General features: G+C 42.6%; 1 protein-coding gene across 2 annotated transcripts in view; it reads left to right on the top strand.

Moving 5' to 3' along the window:
- CHRFAM7A (CHRNA7 (exons 5-10) and FAM7A (exons A-E) fusion) overlaps positions 1-16,610 on the top strand; it is a 46,890-nt gene extending 30,280 nt beyond the window's left edge. Inside the window, exons 1-7 of one of the 2 annotated variants that reach the window (XM_088148357.1) lie at positions 1,190-1,210; positions 6,620-6,699; positions 7,336-7,503; positions 10,212-10,406; positions 12,500-12,586; positions 13,153-13,262; positions 15,836-16,610. In XM_088148357.1, coding sequence (XP_088004483.1) covers positions 7,449-7,503; positions 10,212-10,406; positions 12,500-12,586; positions 13,153-13,262; positions 15,836-16,354 — 966 coding nt within the window. In that variant the 5' untranslated portion in view covers positions 1,190-1,210; positions 6,620-6,699; positions 7,336-7,448 and the 3' untranslated portion in view covers positions 16,355-16,610. Of the gene's footprint in view, positions 1-1,189; positions 1,211-6,619; positions 6,700-7,335; positions 7,504-10,211; positions 10,407-12,499; positions 12,587-13,152; positions 13,263-15,835 lie in introns of those variants that run through there. The other variant, XM_088148356.1, reaches the window with a different exon arrangement.
- Positions 16,611-18,098: the final 1,488 nt, after the last annotated feature.

Raw genomic sequence — 18,098 nt, 5'->3', positions numbered from 1 at the left:
GTCCATTCTGGTAAATAACAGAGTCATTCTCCACATGCTGGGTTTATTTGAATATTGGGAGGAATCCGTATGCAAACTAAGATTTGGGGTTCAGCATAAAACCCTTTGCACTCTCCTAAACATTCTTCCTTGGTGGTTAAGTTACAGAAATATCACAACATTCTCATCTCTGGCTGTTTTGCTCGCAAATTGCCCTTTCAAACCGCGTTCACGGCAGTCTGTGCCCATTCACCCTGCTAAGCTGGTGCCTCTATGCACGGTGAGTGATATTTATGCACCAGATAGAAAAGCTTGGTTGGTGAATGCTACTGAGAGAAGAGATTAAGTCAGAGAGCAGATTTAAATGTTCCCAGGGAGTCTGTCCCCTTCTGTTTTGTTTTGCTTGCTTCTGCTCAGCCCTCACCGACTACTTCTCTGGTGTTTAAAAACTGTAAAACCAAATTCTTGGCTGAATATGCAAATGGGTGGCCACCAAAACTTAAAGGCTCTCCGGCGTGACTCCTGCAATGAAAATAGGAAAGGCATAGCACCCAAAGCTGAAAGAAACACATCAATCACCCACCCGTCCAACATTTCACAGATAAAAATAGAAACGCTTGAGATGCATATTTCTATTTTCACACGAGATCAGAGGTGGACAGATATTTTTTCCCAGGTCCTTCCGTTAGAGACTACCAGATCTGGACTGCAAATGAGCACTGTGTGTGTCAGCAGGTAAAACTCTGGTTTTGGCTAGATTTTTGCAGATCTTCTCAGATACACAAGGTGTTTTAAACAGGCCACCAAGATTTTTTTTTTCAACTGTTCCCAAAGGCACACCCTGGGAATCTCTATATTCACCATTTTAACCTTGGTTAGTTTTGGCGGGGGCTTAGTGTGTTGTGGGAACCCAGCTTGCTTGGTTTACAGGTCACTATATTATGCAGTCTTGAAAAAGGTTGCATGTTCTGCGGTGTGAATGGAACTTGGGGGTTATTTTTACCCCCAAGCAAAATAGATCAGCATTTTTTATTATCAAGGGCCATCTTTCCTCAGGAGTAATCTGCTTGGGGTCAAACTGGGCTGAACGTTTCCAAGCAGTTGAAGGCACTCATTTGGAAACACTTTTCTTTTCTCTTTCTGACACGTTCCTTCTTCTTCTTTTAATGTTTTTCTCTCCCCCCCCCCCCAGTTTCCAGTTTCAGGGAAGGAACAGAGAACTATTTCAGAGGTATGACTCCGTCTGTGCAGATTTTCAAGGAAACCCTTTTCTTTAGGGAAGAATTGAGCGAAACCATCTTGTAAGATGCTTTGTGAAGAACAAGTCTTCCTGGCTCCTAACGGCGAAGCAAAGGGCCCACATATCTTCATTCTACTTACCTCCTCTGACATTTGCAAGAGCCCTGTATTGAAAGCCTCTTTTGGCTTTTGCAAATGCTGGAAGAAGCTGCGAAGAGGCTGGTCGCCTCTTTGAAGCCAATCAAAGCTGCCTTGGGTAGGCCAAATGTGAACTGCAATCTTGTGGAGGGCTTTTGAAATTAGGCCAAAGACCTCATGCAGCTTGGTAGATTGCCCTACGCGGCCCTCAGCTGTTTCTTCTGGTATGCATTTGATTAACAGCTAAATGGTAGATATTTTAAGGTGGTCTTTTTGCAAGCATTTTCACCTAAAGGGTACCTTTTTTTTTTTTTTTTTTGATATGGTCAGACTCAAGGTCAACCGCTCACAGATGCATATCTGAAATTCGTTACACCTAAGTCACTGCTTCTGTGATGAGATGGAAAATGGGTGGGAATGAAATGTGTGGAATAACACCCTTTAGGCTTGATCCAGGTAGCTCATTAAGGACTGTATTTTTGGTAGCCTTCAGAGGTTCAGTTGGATTCTAGTTTCTCATTCCTAATTCCCTCAAATGTTCCTCTGAGCCAAACTTCTCATTCATTTGGAGACTATGTTCCTCACGGAAGATTTAAAACAAGAGCAAACAAAGAAACTGGTTTTGAATGGCGGGGGATCAACTATTTTACATGCTCTGGCAAAAATTCATGCTGTACACGATGGTGGCTTTACAACCAGCAGTTAAGACTGAAACTTCCCTCAACTGAAAAGGAAGAGTGAACCCTCAAGTGGAAAAAACCCAAACCAAATAGAACCACAGAGGCCACACAAATGGCTTACAAAACTAAATCAGCCTGGCAAAGAACATGGATTGGCTGTCCCCCCTCCCAAATAATAACAACAACAACGTCTGGGAAAGGATTCATAGACTTTTGGAATTTGTATTCAGAGAGAATCAAAAAGACCAAACAAGTAGAGGGGTAAAAAACATGTTCGTGGATGGAAGAGTGTTACGTGGCCACAGTGAGTTATGTAGGCTCAAAGACCCTGCATTTAGGAGTCACAGAAGATGCATTCCCACCCATTTAGCTGGGTTTGATCACTTTTATTAGGACTTGGCACACCTTGAAAATAATTTAGCAGAAGAGCTTTGGACTTTGGACTTCAACCATAAGAAAGTCTAAAGAACCTCTTCCAAAGTGTTTCTGAAGAGCCCTTGCCCTAGTTTTTAGCTCCCTCCTGAGTGAACTTGACACTTGGAGGGGTGGTTGTATTAGTTGGGAATTCTCACTATTGTTGTCAAAAGCATTTGGTGGACCCCTTGGGTTGTAAGCCTTCTTAGATACTTTGCCATCCTTCTGAGTCTGAATTGGAAGGATGGGGATTCACAACCCAGGAATTTGGGATTACCAGATTGAGAAAGGCTGTGCTGGGCCTTGCAACTTCCCCCTCCAGACCCCTCCCCGCAGCATTTAGGCTGGGCACATCAAATCCCTTCCAGGCTCCATTAAAACCCATCAGTGGAGAACAGAAGGACTATGTCCACAGAAGATGCTTCACCATGTCAGTGAAGGAGGTAGCCCTAGTGCTTGCCTTATGTGTTAAGCTTAAAATTTTTAACTTTGGTTATTAATTTATTGGCAGCTTAACTGCTGTGCAAACCCCGGTTTTTGGATTAGACTGTGGTTCAATATATCGCATGGACTCAGAAAACAGGTTAATTCAGTACTTGGATTTCTTCTTGAGTGCTCTGGGCCTGACACCACATTGGCTCCATCAGTTTTACAGCAAGTGCTGGACTTTTTATCTTCTTTGGTTTCCAAGACCAGAGCAAATGCTGTTGGACCCTCCACCTCTGAGCTCACAATTGATATGGGAACTCCTCAATTCCATCTGCATTGGAGTCCATGAGTTTCAGCATATACCAGAGTAGCAAGATCGGGGCTGGAAAACTCCAGAGGACCACTAGATGCCACAAAAGTTGGAGTTTTCTGTAGCCCTTTGCCGCCATTCAGTGTTTTTCAGGATAACGTGGTCATCCTAGCATATATGTCTCATCTTAAAGGGCTAAACAAGTAGAGCATCTGGATCATCTTTGGAACGAAGGTGTTATCCAGACAGCACGTGTAACAGAGTAAGGCCTTTCTTTTGTCATTTTTAACCCATGTTAGTGCCTTAACACACTCATTACCCACTGATGAATAGAGGGTTCTGTTCTTTGCCCATACCCCCATGGATTGGCCACATTCCTGCTAAGTACCAAGAAAGTGCCTTGTTTTCTTTCTCAGGCAGCTTCTATGCTTGGTTAATTTCACTCCAACTTGGGGTTGCCGTTGTCAACCATGGTGGGGCTTCTCCCTGCTGGCCCACTTGAGGATTAGCATTGCAATTAGGAGCTAGTGTCCACTCATAATATCATTTTACTTTAGTGGTCTATGGAGAAGACACTTTCCTTTCCCCTTGCCAATCACCCAAGGACCTCTTTCAGATGTGACAAACTCATTGTGTTTACTTCAAGATCCGAGAGAGACTTTTTCTCATGCATCTCTTTCTTGTTAAACAATCTTGGATAAACCTTGCTCAAAACGTGTTCTACCAGCTCCATCTGTCAGGACTAATAATTGGTTTTGGCTCCAGTGTTTAAGCCAGAGCTGCAGTTGAGCATATGTTAGTCTTGGAGAGAAGGGAAAACAGTAAAAGGCTTATGAAGATTTCCGCATGGAAGAGAGGTCAATACATGCTCCGAACAGGCATTTTTGTTCAACATTCATTTTACTGCAGTGTGTTTTCCCCCTTGTTTAAGGAAATTTGGTTTCCTTAAACACTGGAAAAAATTCAGAAATGGTATACAGGTTCAGCTGTTGGTTCTGCTGAATTTGACCCGAGACCCTAGACCAACCTCAGTTTTTCCAAAATGGTCTGCACTGATAACTAGTTGGGTAACAAAATGTCTGCAAGGAAACCAGCAGGCTCAGAGAGCACCAAGAACTCCACAGTTCATCCCTGAGCTACAGAGGTTCTCTTCCATTGTCCAGCAAGCTGAATATGAAGCAATCTATTTATCCTTATTAGCTGGGTTTAGAGGTATATCGCCTCTGTACCTGGAGCTTCAGTTTGGGTTTTGGTGGTCAATCATATCAATAGACCAATCTGATATGAGATTGATCTTGCTGGATTGGATCAAATCAGCATCCTTGTTTTCCCAGGGCCAACCAGATGCCTCTTTGAAACTCCAGGAGGGGCTCTGAGAATGGGGAGCCCATCTTCCAATGCTTGGCTTCTTAGGAACTGTTCTCCAATAACAGATCATATTTCTGAGCCTGGAATTTCCATTTCATACTGGCAAAGTATGGGGAAAGGCTTGTTCCGTAGAAGAACAAGTTAATGCTTAACTCATGCCAGCTAAAATGCATCTTCTGGGAGGCCTGCGAAAGAGCCTTGGTGGATTCTGACTAAGCATATGCTCAGGTGACTTCTCTTTGCCAGGCTTCATTTTTCCTCGGTAATTGCTAACATGTTCAGTTGCCAATTTATCAAGTTTGTTAAGTGGCGTTGCAGGAAAGCAGAGGCATTGAATCTTCTGATCCAGATTGTGATAGATCTCCTTTCAGAAGGCAATGACAAGGTTTCTAATCTTCTGGGAGATGGTGTGATAAAGCAAATTTCATTCCCCCACATGCTCGCACCTATTTATGTGATAGCCATGCACAGCACATGGAAGACTACTAGAGACTACTGACCAATGCGGCCATCAAGATCAACCTCTTGCTGGAATCCAAAGGAATGCATCGACCACATTTGGGTGTCTAGTCTCTACCTGAACATATCCAGTGAATGGGATGTGTCTTAGAATACCTTTTACTGCTTTCTCAACTTTTCAGCTGGGGTCTCCCTTCCTGTAACTGAAATTCATTATTCAATGTCCTGCACTCTATGAGGACTGAGAACAGGTCTTGGTATCTTCTGTGTAATGTCCTTTCAAGGAGTTGGAAGACTGCTGTCATATCCCCCGCTCAGTCTTTGGATCTGTTCTGCCAGTAGTTGGCACAGTTGCACATAGGAATGTGCACCCTAATCTATGTGTGTGGCCTAGGCTCTACTGTGTCTAGGCCACACACCTAACATGCCAAAACTCTACTGTGGAATGTCTACTTGCTTCTTGTAAGTTCAAGAAAGCCACAAGGAAAAGGAGCTAAACAAAAAATGAGGCATTTTCTGCCTGTTGGTTTCAAATGCCATGTGCAGTCCTAGATTACATTTGCAGGTGGACTTAGAAGTGTTACTGGTGACTGCTTTCAATCCAAACCATGCTGAGAGATTGATGGATATGTTAAAGGAAGACCTGCCAACTTTCTGGAGAGCAACGGCTGAACACTTCATTCCTTTGGAATTTAAAGCTTCACTTCGTTTGCAAATTAAATCCTCAATCAGAGTAGATTTTCTTCAAAATATCAGGGCAAGTGTAGAAATGGGCAAGCAAAAACACTGGGTCATCCTGTCCTGTTAGAGACATCTTCCCCAAGGTATATCATGAAAGTATGATATACCTTGGGGAAGATGTCTCTAACAGGACAGGATGACCCAGTGTTTTTCTTACAAGGGTGTTGGTGGAATACAGCCTCTTCCTTTGGATGAGTGAAAGGAAGTTTTGATTTCCTTGAATATTGGTTCTGTTCCAAATTCCTCATTTACGTGGTTAGATTGGTTGGGGATGAGGGTCAGATCTTCTTAATCATAGCATCTCTGCTGTCCTCTGTATTGAATCTAGCAGCTCCATTTTCTCTTTTGAGTTTGTCTGGCAAACACATTGGGGGTGATGGGAAACATAGCCTGGGGGGAGGTGTAGGAAACACTTAACTCTGTCCTCCATTGCAGAAGAAGAGCAAAGGAATTAGCCAGCTTGAAGGAGTCATCTTCAAGTTGGACCAGCATGGCTCAAATTACAGCTTCCTCTCTAAGAACTGCCTTTCATGTTATACCCCAGGCAAAGTAGGAAATGGTCTTTTCATGGTCCACCTGGGTCCAGCTATGCCACACACTGCATACATCCAGTTATGCTTCTAGCCTTATCCATTGGTTTCAACATTACTACAACCATACGCTATTCCAGAAATGCCGAAGAAGAAAAGAGGACATCTATAAGCAGGCTTGTGGAAAACTAGCCTCCAGCGTGGAGGGGAAAGGATTTAGTTTGGAAAGTAGAAACCAGGATACTTGATATTTTGACCAAACATGGCTCTTCTTTGTTTGTTGGTTTTAATTCTAATAAAACCCTTCCTCTTTTCTTTGTTGATTTCCCTAGTGCTGATGAGCGCTTTGATGCTACCTTCCATACAAACGTTTTGGTCAACTCTTCAGGATACTGTCAGTATCTCCCTCCAGGTATGAATTATTGGGATCCTGGGAAAATTAACACCAGTCCCAGGGCTCCTGGCATGCTTCCAGCTGTGAGATGTGAAGCTTGGGAGTTAGATAACCTCTCCCTTGATTTTCTGCTGTTATCCCAGCTGTGACTTCAGTAAGATCATGGGGATAGATAGAAACACATTTTCAGGTCAGTTGTCCTTCAAACTTACAGAGATGCCAAGATAGTCATGGCAGGATTAATTTTTAGAACTATTTACAGATAAGGAATTGGGACATATGAAGTCATTCTCTTGGAGCACACATGCCGGAGACAATCTTGCTGGAAATATGTAAACAAAGATCACAGAAATAGAATGAAAAACAAAATAATAGTTGCAAGAAGGGAAAAACAGAACAAATGGTACTGAAAGGAATCAATGTGATACTAGTAATGTTGCTAGTTTGTGCTATTTTGCAGGGAACATGCATTAACAATATTTTTAAACAAATCAGTTGTAAATTTGGGAGGGCAGAAATTTCTCATTTGGACAGCTGCTTTTTTTTTAAGTGAATGGTTGACTCCTTCCTTCCTTCCTTCCTTCCTTCCTTCCTTCCTTCCTTCCTTCCTTCCTTCCTTCCTTCCTTCCTTCCTTCCTTCCTTCCTCAATTTAGGGATTTTCAAGAGCTCATGCTCCATTGATGTCCGCTGGTTTCCTTTTGATGTCCAGAAGTGTAAATTGAAGTTTGGATCATGGACTTATGGAGGCTGGTCTCTTGATCTGCAAATGCAAGAAGCAGAAATCTCTGGATACATTTCGAATGGAGAATGGGATTTAGTTGGTAAGCGAAATCTGTGGATCTTCTTTGGAAACATGATTTTGTTTTTCCAGTTTAATTGGGGATGACTCCCAATCCTATAAAACCAACGTCATGCAAAAAAACAACAACAACACACACACACACAACCCAGAAACAGAAACAGAGGAACAAAAATGCACAGTCATAGCCAACAAGTTGACTCTTTATGACCATACTCTGTGGATACCTGCCACCAGGAAATCTGAGGGCTGAAGATGAGAGGCAGTAGACAAACTACTTGGGTATGGTTGCCAAGAAAACTATGCATCCATAAAGTCAGCATGCCCTGAAGAAGATTTTCCGTTTAAGACTGTTCAGGGATCTACAGCTCCATGATGCACCAAGAGCAGGGCGGTGGGAGTGATCCATGCTGGGTGCAGGTAATAAGGGGGGGCATTATTTGAGGAGGCCATCCAGAGGGTCTGCAGTGGGTGTGGATTTGGGTCGCTGCTACTGGTGTGTGGATCAGCTGTTTGGTGGTCAGCAGCACAGCACAGCACAGCCATGGAGCAAAATGGGCTGCTGGTGGTGCGGTTGGGCCAACCTGGATCCTGCAGCTGCTGCTTGGCCCCCTCGCCCACTCCTGGTGTCAAATATGCTTTGAAAGGTCTTCCAAAAAATGACCAAGTATTGAGAATTGCCAGGGCTGGAACAAGAAACCTAAAAAACTCAGTAGTGTTGTCCTACCTGGGGAATCATTATGGCAGTGAGGAAGTTCAGCAGATGCTGCTTTACTGCACCCTATATGGAAAGTTGTGTTTTTATTGCCCCATTATAAAAACATGACAGATGCGGGGTGGGCTGATATCTTGATTTGATACTTCTTAATTGTCCATATTACTGATAGTTCATTAAGAGCAGCCCAAGTTTTGTGTGGCTGCCAATTTGAACAGGAAGTATTTTTCATTGGAGGCCTCTCCGATTCCTATATATAGTTGTAATTTAGTAAGTTGGAAGATGAAAAGTATGCCACTTTGTCAGTCTTTCTGATGAGAGTTAATAACAAAGCACCAGACCAGGGAATAGTTCTGCAATCTCCGTAGCTGATTTATGAAAGATGGCATGAGCGATATAGCTGTTTTATAAAAACAGCTATATCGCTCATGCCATCTTTCATAAATGAAGTTGGATATTTTGAAGTTGGAAAGAGTTAGATATTTTGATTTTTTTTTCATCTTCCCTTTGCTCTACTCTTCTATATTTGCTGAACGGGCTGGTCGCAATGCATTGATTCATTTTGATTGTTCTTCTTCTTCAAAATAAGTAGGAATGAAACTATGGTCTGGGTTAAAATATGTCCACAGCTTGGCAGCCAAGACTAAAGACGTACAGATGACAGCAAAATGGAGCTGACGTTTGGCAAGTGAGGAAAATAAACAGTTTGCTAATATGGAAATAACAGCGATGCAACAATTACAATAATGATAATAACTTATATTGCACTTAAAAATTCAACATGGAACAGTAATAAAGAAGTATCAGTTAAATAAGAATATACAAAAATATAAAGTAGATACACTAGGATGTCAGTATGGTGTAGTGGTTAGGGTGACCTTGGGCCAGTCACTCCCCCTTGGCCCGAATCAGCATCAGGTTCTAGGACAGGCGGCTGATAAAGAAAAGTCCTTGCCACGTTATGCATCAGTGGGTGGCTTGACTGCATGCACTACACAAGTGTAATGCAAAAACAAATAGGACAAACACTGAGAAAAATGTCAACAACAATGTAGACATATCAAAAATCTAAGCAACTCAAACCGTAGGGGAGTAGTGGAATACCAGCTAGGTGACTACTTTGCAATAGAAAGAATAGATAAATTGGATTGATTGATTGATTGATTGATTGATTGATTGGTTGGTTGGTTGGTTGGTTGATTATGTGCCATCAAGTAACTGTTGACTTCTAGCAACCACATAGATTTTCTCCAGGATGATCTGTCCCCAACCTGGTCCTTCAGGTCTTCCAAGGGTGCACCCATTGCAACTAAATGAGTCCATTCACCTTGCTGCTGGTCATCCTCTTCTTCTCTCCTTCCACTTTTCCCAGTATTAGAGCCTTCTCCAGAGAGCTGGGTCTTCGGATAATGGGTACAAAGTAGGATAATTTGAGCCTGGTCATTTGTGCCTCGAGTGAGAACTTGACAATCCATTTATTCATTTTCTTGATAGATAAATTGAAACCTACCGGCAATATAACTAAGCCAATTCAAATTAAGCAATGCACAATATAAAAACCAAAGAACCCTCTACCTGGGGCCAGTCCAGAAGCCAGAAGTCCTGAATCAGGGGAGACCCCTACTCCCCAGATTCCAACAAGAAGGTTTTAAGCCCAGGTTTAAGGGCTGAGAAGCCAGCCATCATCTGAAGTGAGAGCCAGTTCCAAAGCCGAAATGTGACTCAGGGGCTCAAGGCAGTAAATGTGGTTTTCTTCCCCCTTCCCTGTGTTATCCTTCCAACAACCCTACAGGAAATCCATGACTGTTCCAAATGTATCTCAGGGAGCTTCCACTACCTGAGTGAAGTCTCTTTTCCCTCCTTGAAGATTTGAAAAAATAACTGGCCACGTTCATACCTTACAAAGGGTGGCATGACATGAAGGCTGAGCTTTCAGTCACAGGACTATTTGATTAGGCCTGATCTAGGTGGACTCCAGTGGCTGGCCCATCTTCATTTTTGCTCTTCCCATACAGGAGTTCCTGGCAAGAGGACCGAATCCTTCTATGACTGTTGCAAAGAACCATATCCAGATGTGACCTTTACAGTCACAATGCGACGGAGAACGTTGTATTACGGACTTAATCTCCTCATCCCTTGCGTCCTGATATCAGCTCTCGCCCTTCTGGTTTTTCTGCTTCCAGCTGACTCTGGAGAGAAAATTTCGCTTGGTAAACAGATGACTCTGTTTGTTTTGAAGCAGGAGCCTTTCCCCTCTGTTTTTCACTCTGAAGGTCGCCTTCATCTTTTAGCTTCTGGAAAACAGGTAGAAGGAAACTTTCATGAAATCACAGAAGAACTGGATCAGGAGTGGGGAATGAAGAAAAGTTAAACCAACAGCTGAGGAAACTGTAGTCCATATAATTTTTATAACCTTAGACCTTTTAAAAAATGCAGGTTTCTTTTAAGTTGGTCACCTGGTGAACTTCATTTGCTGACTGGCAAAGAGGAGAACTGAGTTTTTGCTTCCAATTCTTAAGAGTTGCTACATCCAGACTGCAAAAATCCAGATGAACACTAGGTTGTAGCAAAGAGTTTCCTTTAATTATTTGCTGCCTTCCAATAGTCATCTGGATTTTGGGAGCCAGATATGATAATCTAGTCTTATTCTTGCCATTAGCAGAAGGAATTCAGCCGTTCTAAGCTGGGACAATGGAATTAAACATTTTGATTCCCACAATGCTGGTGGGCAGATCTGAGCAAGACAGAATAACTTTGCTAAAGATGCTGCTATGTCCACAGCAGAACTGAGATTCAGACCAGGCACTTCCAAATTTTCTTTTTATATTAATTTTTTTTATTACAAAAAAAAAAAAGGGAAAGAAATACATACAAGTGCTTTAACATAAAAGTGAACAAATACAACAAAAAAAGGTTAATATATCATTATAATAGTACAGTTCCAGTTCTATTTATGCTTATCTAATACAAATGTTATTCAAGTGTATATATACTTCTAATAGAGTTATATGACTATCCTATTGTTGTTGTTTTTTAAACCCAGTGTATTTTTGTATAAGTGAGTCCCATATTTCATTATACTTGTCCAGGCATTTCCGGATTTGTAGCTTCTTTGTAACCTACTCAGAAGCAAGCCCAATTCTGCTCAATGAGAATGGCTCCCAGGTAAACGCATAGAGGATTACAACTGCCTCCTTGCTGGAGTTTCCCCAATGAAGAGTGTAGACATAGCCCCAGTTTTACATCCTTATCTCATAATTCTATAAAAACTTGAGTTAATGTATGTGCGCAGCAATTGTTTGAAAAAGAAAAAAGACTCTAAGGAAGATTCATTTTGGGACTCCAATTTGGCATGTTTCTCTGTTGAGTAGATAAGCAATGCCAAAGGTCAGCATTTGCAACCTTGCATCGTCATCATCATCATCATCATCATCATCATCATCATCATCGTCATTGTCATCGTCATCATCGTCATGATGTATGGGCTTTTTCCAAATCCATATTGCACAGAGTCTGCTGGCTTCTCTCTCTTTTCCTCTCTCCCCCCACCCCTATGTTTTCAACAACATGTACAAGATTCACATGATGGCTATTAAATAGTTTGTATTTTGTTACTCAGCAGTGCAACATAGCCAGAATGATGGAAAACATTCATACTAATTTCCCTGCTATGTATAAGTAAGGTTGGTATTGCCAGGTGCCTACAAGGATCATCCTCTGTGAGGGGGGCGGGTGTCTTATTCCTCCTCAGAGCATTCTTGCAAGGGAATTAAGATTTCACCGGCCTTATATTCACCCTGTGGGTGGCTGTGCAGAGTGGACACAGCATGGAAAACAGTGTGTGAAGAGTGGTAGAAAGGACACTGATGGTGGGCTGTATAGAAAGTGGTAGAAAGGACACTGATAAGTCCCCCAGCTGGAATGATCTTTTCACAACGTCCTTTACCATCAAGGAGTCTCACCCTCCAAAATCTACCATCCAGTACCATAAGCCCCTTCTCCTTCCCTTCTTTGGGACATTGGTGAAGAACCCCAACTGTTCCAGACTCCATCTGTATCTTCCCTCTGTCTTCTCTTGTCCAACGTCACATTTCCAGTCTCGCCAACTTTACTCTTATCAGTTCCTTGGCATCTCTTTGGGTATTTGCCAATTGGTCTGCACCAGGCATCTTTTAGATGTGTTTGGACTGCCAGCAAGAACATCTGAAGGGCATTAGGGATGGGTAAGGCTGGGCTCCCTTTGGCAGAGAGAGCAATTTTCCTTCCTTGGTCCTGGTTCCAAACCCAATTATTTCTTTTCCAGGAATAACTGTTTTGTTGTCCCTCACTGTTTTTATGCTCCTGGTGGCAGAAATCATGCCAGCAACATCGGATTCTGTGCCATTAATTGGTAAGCCTCTTTCATAGGATTAATATCTTTTCAATCATGCGACATCGCCTCAAAGATCTAATTTAGGAAGTATGTGTTTTATGTAGTTCTAGCTTCATATAATTTTAGATTAAATCGTTCAGAAATCTGGCTTTTGGATTGGAAGTGGGAACCTTAATCCCTTCTTTCATTGGCATAGAAGTTGGGGCGGGTGGGCAGGGGGAGCACGAATAGAATGCAGTTTCAAAGTACAGAAGCTCCTGGACTTGTATTTTCTGACATTTCCACTTTCAATCTGTTTTTACCTATTTTCCATGATGCTATCTCAAAACCCAAGGCTGATTGGCTATGCCTTGTTTTGATGCCATCCTGTTTGGTACAGGATTCCTGATAGGGTGGCTTTATCCATCTGACTGACCCAGTAAAAAGAGAAGTGTCTTTAAATAAATATTTCTGCTTCTTGGAAATGGTTTGTACCCCCAAGATGAAACATATCCAATGGAGCAATCAGTAGATCTACAATGTCAGTCATGTGGTATCTCTTTATTATTATTATTTTTTAATGTATTCCTTGTTTCCTTCTGCAGCCCAGTATTTTGCCAGCACCATGATTATTGTCGGGCTTTCGGTGGTTGTAACAGTCATTGTCCTACAATACCATCACCATGATCCCGAAGGTGGCAAAATGCCCAAATGGGTAAGTACTTTTTTGTGGAATCTTATTTTTCCTCCATTAAAAACACCCCACCAGCCAGAGAGGCAGGTAAGTATCCCCTGTATACCAAATATGAGATTCTCCAGGCAGAGGAGAGAAGGTGCATTGCAATTTCTGCTACCTGGAGATCAATCGAATGTAAGTCCATTTCACACTGCAAAGTATCAGGGAGCAGCAGCAATGTATATTTTATTTATTCAGATATGTTGCTCTGCCTCTTCATCTGTGAAGACCAGTCAAGCAGCCAACAAATCATTAATAACTAAACAACACTGAAAACAAAGGAGTGTGTATATTTTCTCCCCAGGAGGCAGAAAATTCTTCTGCTGCACAGGCTGATTATTTAAACTTTCAGGAGGCATCTGGAATACCACTGAGGACGGGTCCAAGATCCTTTCTTCTCTGTGCAGTTTTGCACAGTTTTTGCAAGCACAGCATAATGTGATTATTCCCCATCCCACAAACCCCACCATAAAACTTCAGATCCGGTCTGTCCCCAAAAGGAAGTGGTCCACCAGTGCTTTGAAGGTGTTCTAAAGATGGAGGGACGTATATTTTCTTTGTTTAGTGCAACTCTTTGAAGGCCAGAAGATGATTATACTCCCACTTTGCCTTTGGTGAATCAGGGAGAATTAGTGGCAAGTTGGTAACAGAGAGAGCGTCAGCTTTGTTGATGGTTCCTACATTAAGAAGCACCAGAACATTCTTGAACATAACTGGGTGAAAAGGAGGTAGAACATCTGCCTTGCAAGCAGAAGATCCCGGTTTCTGCTGCCAGCTTGGGCTGAGATGGATCAGATGGACCAAGAGTTCTAGCTTGGTACAAGGCAGTTCCTTTCTATATCCTCAACTTCCTGGTTGAAATGGGGCATGACATGGATATTGAAACCCCCCTCCCAGTATTTCTGAGAAATAGGGTAGAGGTTGAAAGATAAATAATGGTGGGTGTGAAGGTAGTCCCCACTAGATCTCCTTCTAGTGACTTCTCATTAGAAGCCACCATATCCCTCTCCGTTTCAAAGCTCCAGAACATTGTTCTTACTCAAAATCATCCATTTAACTCAGGTGGTTGAATATGTTGATGCGTAGGCTGAATTCATTCCAGGAAAAGAGCCAATTTGATTTGTTTGAGTTGACACCTACACTCTTGCAGGAAAGTCCATTGAGTTGTTGAAATGGAGTTGCAGGTTCCCATTTTGATTCAATCCATTGAGCATTTTGATTCCCAGGGCTGCTTCAGTCGAATCATCTTTGCTTTGAAGTTTTGCACTGAAGCTTTGCACAGGCCTAACGGATATAGGATGACACGAAGTCATTCATTCAGTTTAATGTCCATTGATGCAGTAAGCTCAGGGTTAATTTTCTTAAAGAAATGGAATATAAGTGCATTTTGATGCATGCTAGATTGAACTTTGGAAAGTCTGCCTCACCAACTATCTATTACGGGAGGAGTGTGCAAACGAATTTATTATACTATGGAATCCACACCGCTACATTTGGGCAGCAAATCACAGGGAAACATGATTTCCTGCTGCCTTTGTGCGAAAAATGAATAAGGACAGACACGTCAACATTTCCCATCTGCCTCTTTAATTTGAGGAGGGAGTCTTCTCTTACTGTTACCAACCTCAAAGGCTCACCTGTGACCTTTTTTCAAAAAAACTGCATCAAACAGTTTGAATTTTAAAAAGAAACATACATGGAAACAGAGTAAATTTAATGATATCATGATTTAAAGAAAAAGGGTAGGAACCCCAGACCCCAAAGAGGAAGAAGACTTGGAAATTTATTTCAAGTACAAAAGAGCTCCCCCACATTGATGAGATTGCTTGGAAGACTTGTCACTTGTCCCTCTGTACATAAAACAAATGTAATTCAAAAGTTGTCTGATCATGCTTCTCAGTTGCTGCAAAACAAGTGTAGATTTGTCCTTCCTAGGTTGCATAATAATTCCTCTTGCCATCCCCAGGCAAAAAAAGACCCACAGTTCTTCAAGCTTTGATAGATTCCAGAAGATGGCATATAGACAAGCAGAACTGAAGCATCTTTAAACAGGAAGGATGGATCAAAGTCATGTTGACAGTCCTGTGGCTTTCAGCCCTTCCCCAACTTTAGTGTTAAGTTAAGCCTGTGCCAAACAGCTTTGATCTCCTTTGTGCAGGCAATGCAATTCAGGCCACATCAAAATCTCAGGTGGTTCCTGAAGTAGGCACAACAATCTGAGTTGGAAAAGTGAAGCATCACACTGCTTCTCTTTGTTCTCAGAAGCGAGAGTCCCCATGGCTTTGTGAAGGAGCTTCAAGAGAGGGAGTCCCTCAAGCCTTCTTCAAGGGGCAGTATCTCCTTGATGGTCTACACAATCCATCTTCAGCTTTTTGCAACTCCTGCTCCCAGAAGGAAGAGCTTGAAACTTAGATTAGATTTAGATTAGACTATCTCCTCCTCAAATTTGGTCACCCTGGAGATCTGTAGTGCCAACCACTTCTGGAAGGTGCTTAGGTAAGGTAAGGAAAGGCTCTGTATATCAAAACCGTATGCTTCTCTGTGTTTTCCAGACCAGAATTATTCTTCTCAACTGGTGTGCCTGGTTTCTGAGGATGAAAAGGCCTGGAGAAGGCAGAGTGCGCCCGGCTTGCCAGCACAAACAACGGCGCTGTAGCATGTCAAGTGTGGAGATAAATACAGTCAGTGGTCAGCAATCCAGTAATGGGAATATGCTATATATTGGGTTCAGAGGCCTGGAAGGTGTCCACTGCACCCCAACCACTGATTCTGGGGTGATCTGTGGAAGAATGACTTGTTCCCCCACAGATGATGACAACCTCCTTCACAATGGCCACCCTTCTGAAACTGACTCGGATCTAGCAAAGATCCTCGAGGAGATCCGATACATTGCCAACAGATTCAGAGACCAGGATGAGGCTCAGGCTATTTGCAATGAGTGGAAGTTTGCCGCATCTGTTGTGGACCGCCTCTGCTTGATGGCGTTCTCGGTCTTCACCATCATCTGCACCATTGGCATTCTGATGTCGGCACCCAATTTTGTGGAGGCTGTTTCAAAAGATTTTGCTTGACCTGCACTTGGGGACTGTCCCCAACCCCAAAGTTGGCCATTTCTCAAAATCTGTTATGTAGCAATAATGTATTCAGGGCACTTGATTATATTGGATATGTGGATGCAAACTTTGTTTTTTTGGGGGGGGGGAGTGATGGTGAAGGTTCAGGCTAAAAAAGACAGTCTCATTATTAAGAACCTCAGTGAGGTATCATAAGTGCTCCTCCATCACGACCTGACCTCACCAGCTTTGGTGTCCTGAATAAACTCTTTAAATAAACTCAACTTGCATCTCATTTGCATTATTTATTCAGCTTCTAGTGTTTTTGTTTTCAAGGAATTGACAATAATTTTATTGTTTGTTTGTTTGTTTGATTTGATTTGGTGCCACCCAACTCCAAACTACTCTTCTCTTCTCTTCTCTTCTCTTCTCTTCTCTTCTCTTCTCTTCTCTTCTCTTCTCTTCTCTTCTCTTCTCTTCTCTTCTCTTCTCTTCTCTTCTCTTCTCTTCCCTCCCCTTCCCTTCCCTCCCCTCCCCTCCTCTCCTCTCCTCTCCTCTCCTCTCCTCTCCTCTCCTCTCCTCTCCTCTCCTCTCCTCTCCTCTCCTCTCCTCTCCTCTCCTCCCCATATCTCTCTTTCCTCCAGGATCTCAATATAGACCCTTTTCCAGTTTTCTCTTCACCATAAGCCTATGAAGAGTGAGGAGCTCAAAATTATCCAGTAAGCTTTCATGGCTGAGGGTGGGATTCAAGTCCAACATTTCAACCACTACATGATATGCCTTTCATATCTCCCCACTATTAAACCCTGAGCTGTCTAATGAAGAATGCTTGCTTCGGACATAGCTGGCCCTGACTACAATCTCTAGCATCTCTAGGTTGAATTTGGAACAATGATGAAGACATCTTGGAAGGTTGTTCTCAATATAAACAAACCTTCCAATTTTATTGTGTGTTTACTCTTGTTTGTCTTCTGGATACTCCTTTTGCTTCCTGTGAAATTCTCCTGGAATTCAGATCCATGATATGGAAATTGGAATCCTTCAGAATGAATTGTGACTCTGTCTAAATGTTCTGGGTTCAGGACTGAAGGGACAATGATAACCCTTTTAACAATCAGGAATTGTACCAATCACTAGCAAAGAAGGTGAACAGGGGGTATTTCAGCACAGTTCCTTGCCCTCCCTCCCAAATAGCTAATCAGTACTACCACAGAGGTTCTGACACTCAGCCTGGTATGTGTCAGCCCTATGAGGTTGACCTGATCAGGGAACTGACTCCACAGAAAAACTACAACTCTCCTTTATTGACATAGGGGATAGTAACAGAACCTTGCAAGCGCACCTATATTTTCCCTTCATATACCCCAGGGAGCTAGTCTGAGTCTTTTTCTAATACTTTCCTACCTCCCCAAGCTAAACACATGGTTCTTCTGTACCAATTGTCCAAATGGCTTCTGGATGCCTTCTTCAAGGTCATCTCCATGGCTTCATGGTAGGATTCAAAGTGTTGACTTTAAACTTTGAAGACCTAAATGGCTTGGCTCCTAGGTTCTTGCAGGATTGCCTCCTCCAGGTGGAACCAGCCATCTGGCTCATCCCAGATGGGGGCACGGAGGCTACCTATGAGAGGGGAGATCAGTGAGGGCCTGCAAACGGTGCTTTCCTGTAGTGGCCCCTTCTTGCTGCACATCAGATGATACCCATTCTAGCACTCTTTCAAAAAGCTGCTAAGTAGGAGTTGTCCCACAAGGCTTCTGAGTGC

The sequence above is a fragment of the Python bivittatus genome, unplaced genomic scaffold (assembly GCF_059951505.1).
Source record: "Python bivittatus isolate LINGU-HERP-01145 unplaced genomic scaffold, Pbiv_v1 ctg000530_np1212, whole genome shotgun sequence".
Classification (NCBI taxonomy): domain Eukaryota; kingdom Metazoa; phylum Chordata; class Lepidosauria; order Squamata; family Pythonidae; genus Python; species Python bivittatus.
The sequence above is the reverse complement of the archived record's forward strand: the minus strand, read 5'-3'. Positions and strand labels throughout refer to the sequence as shown.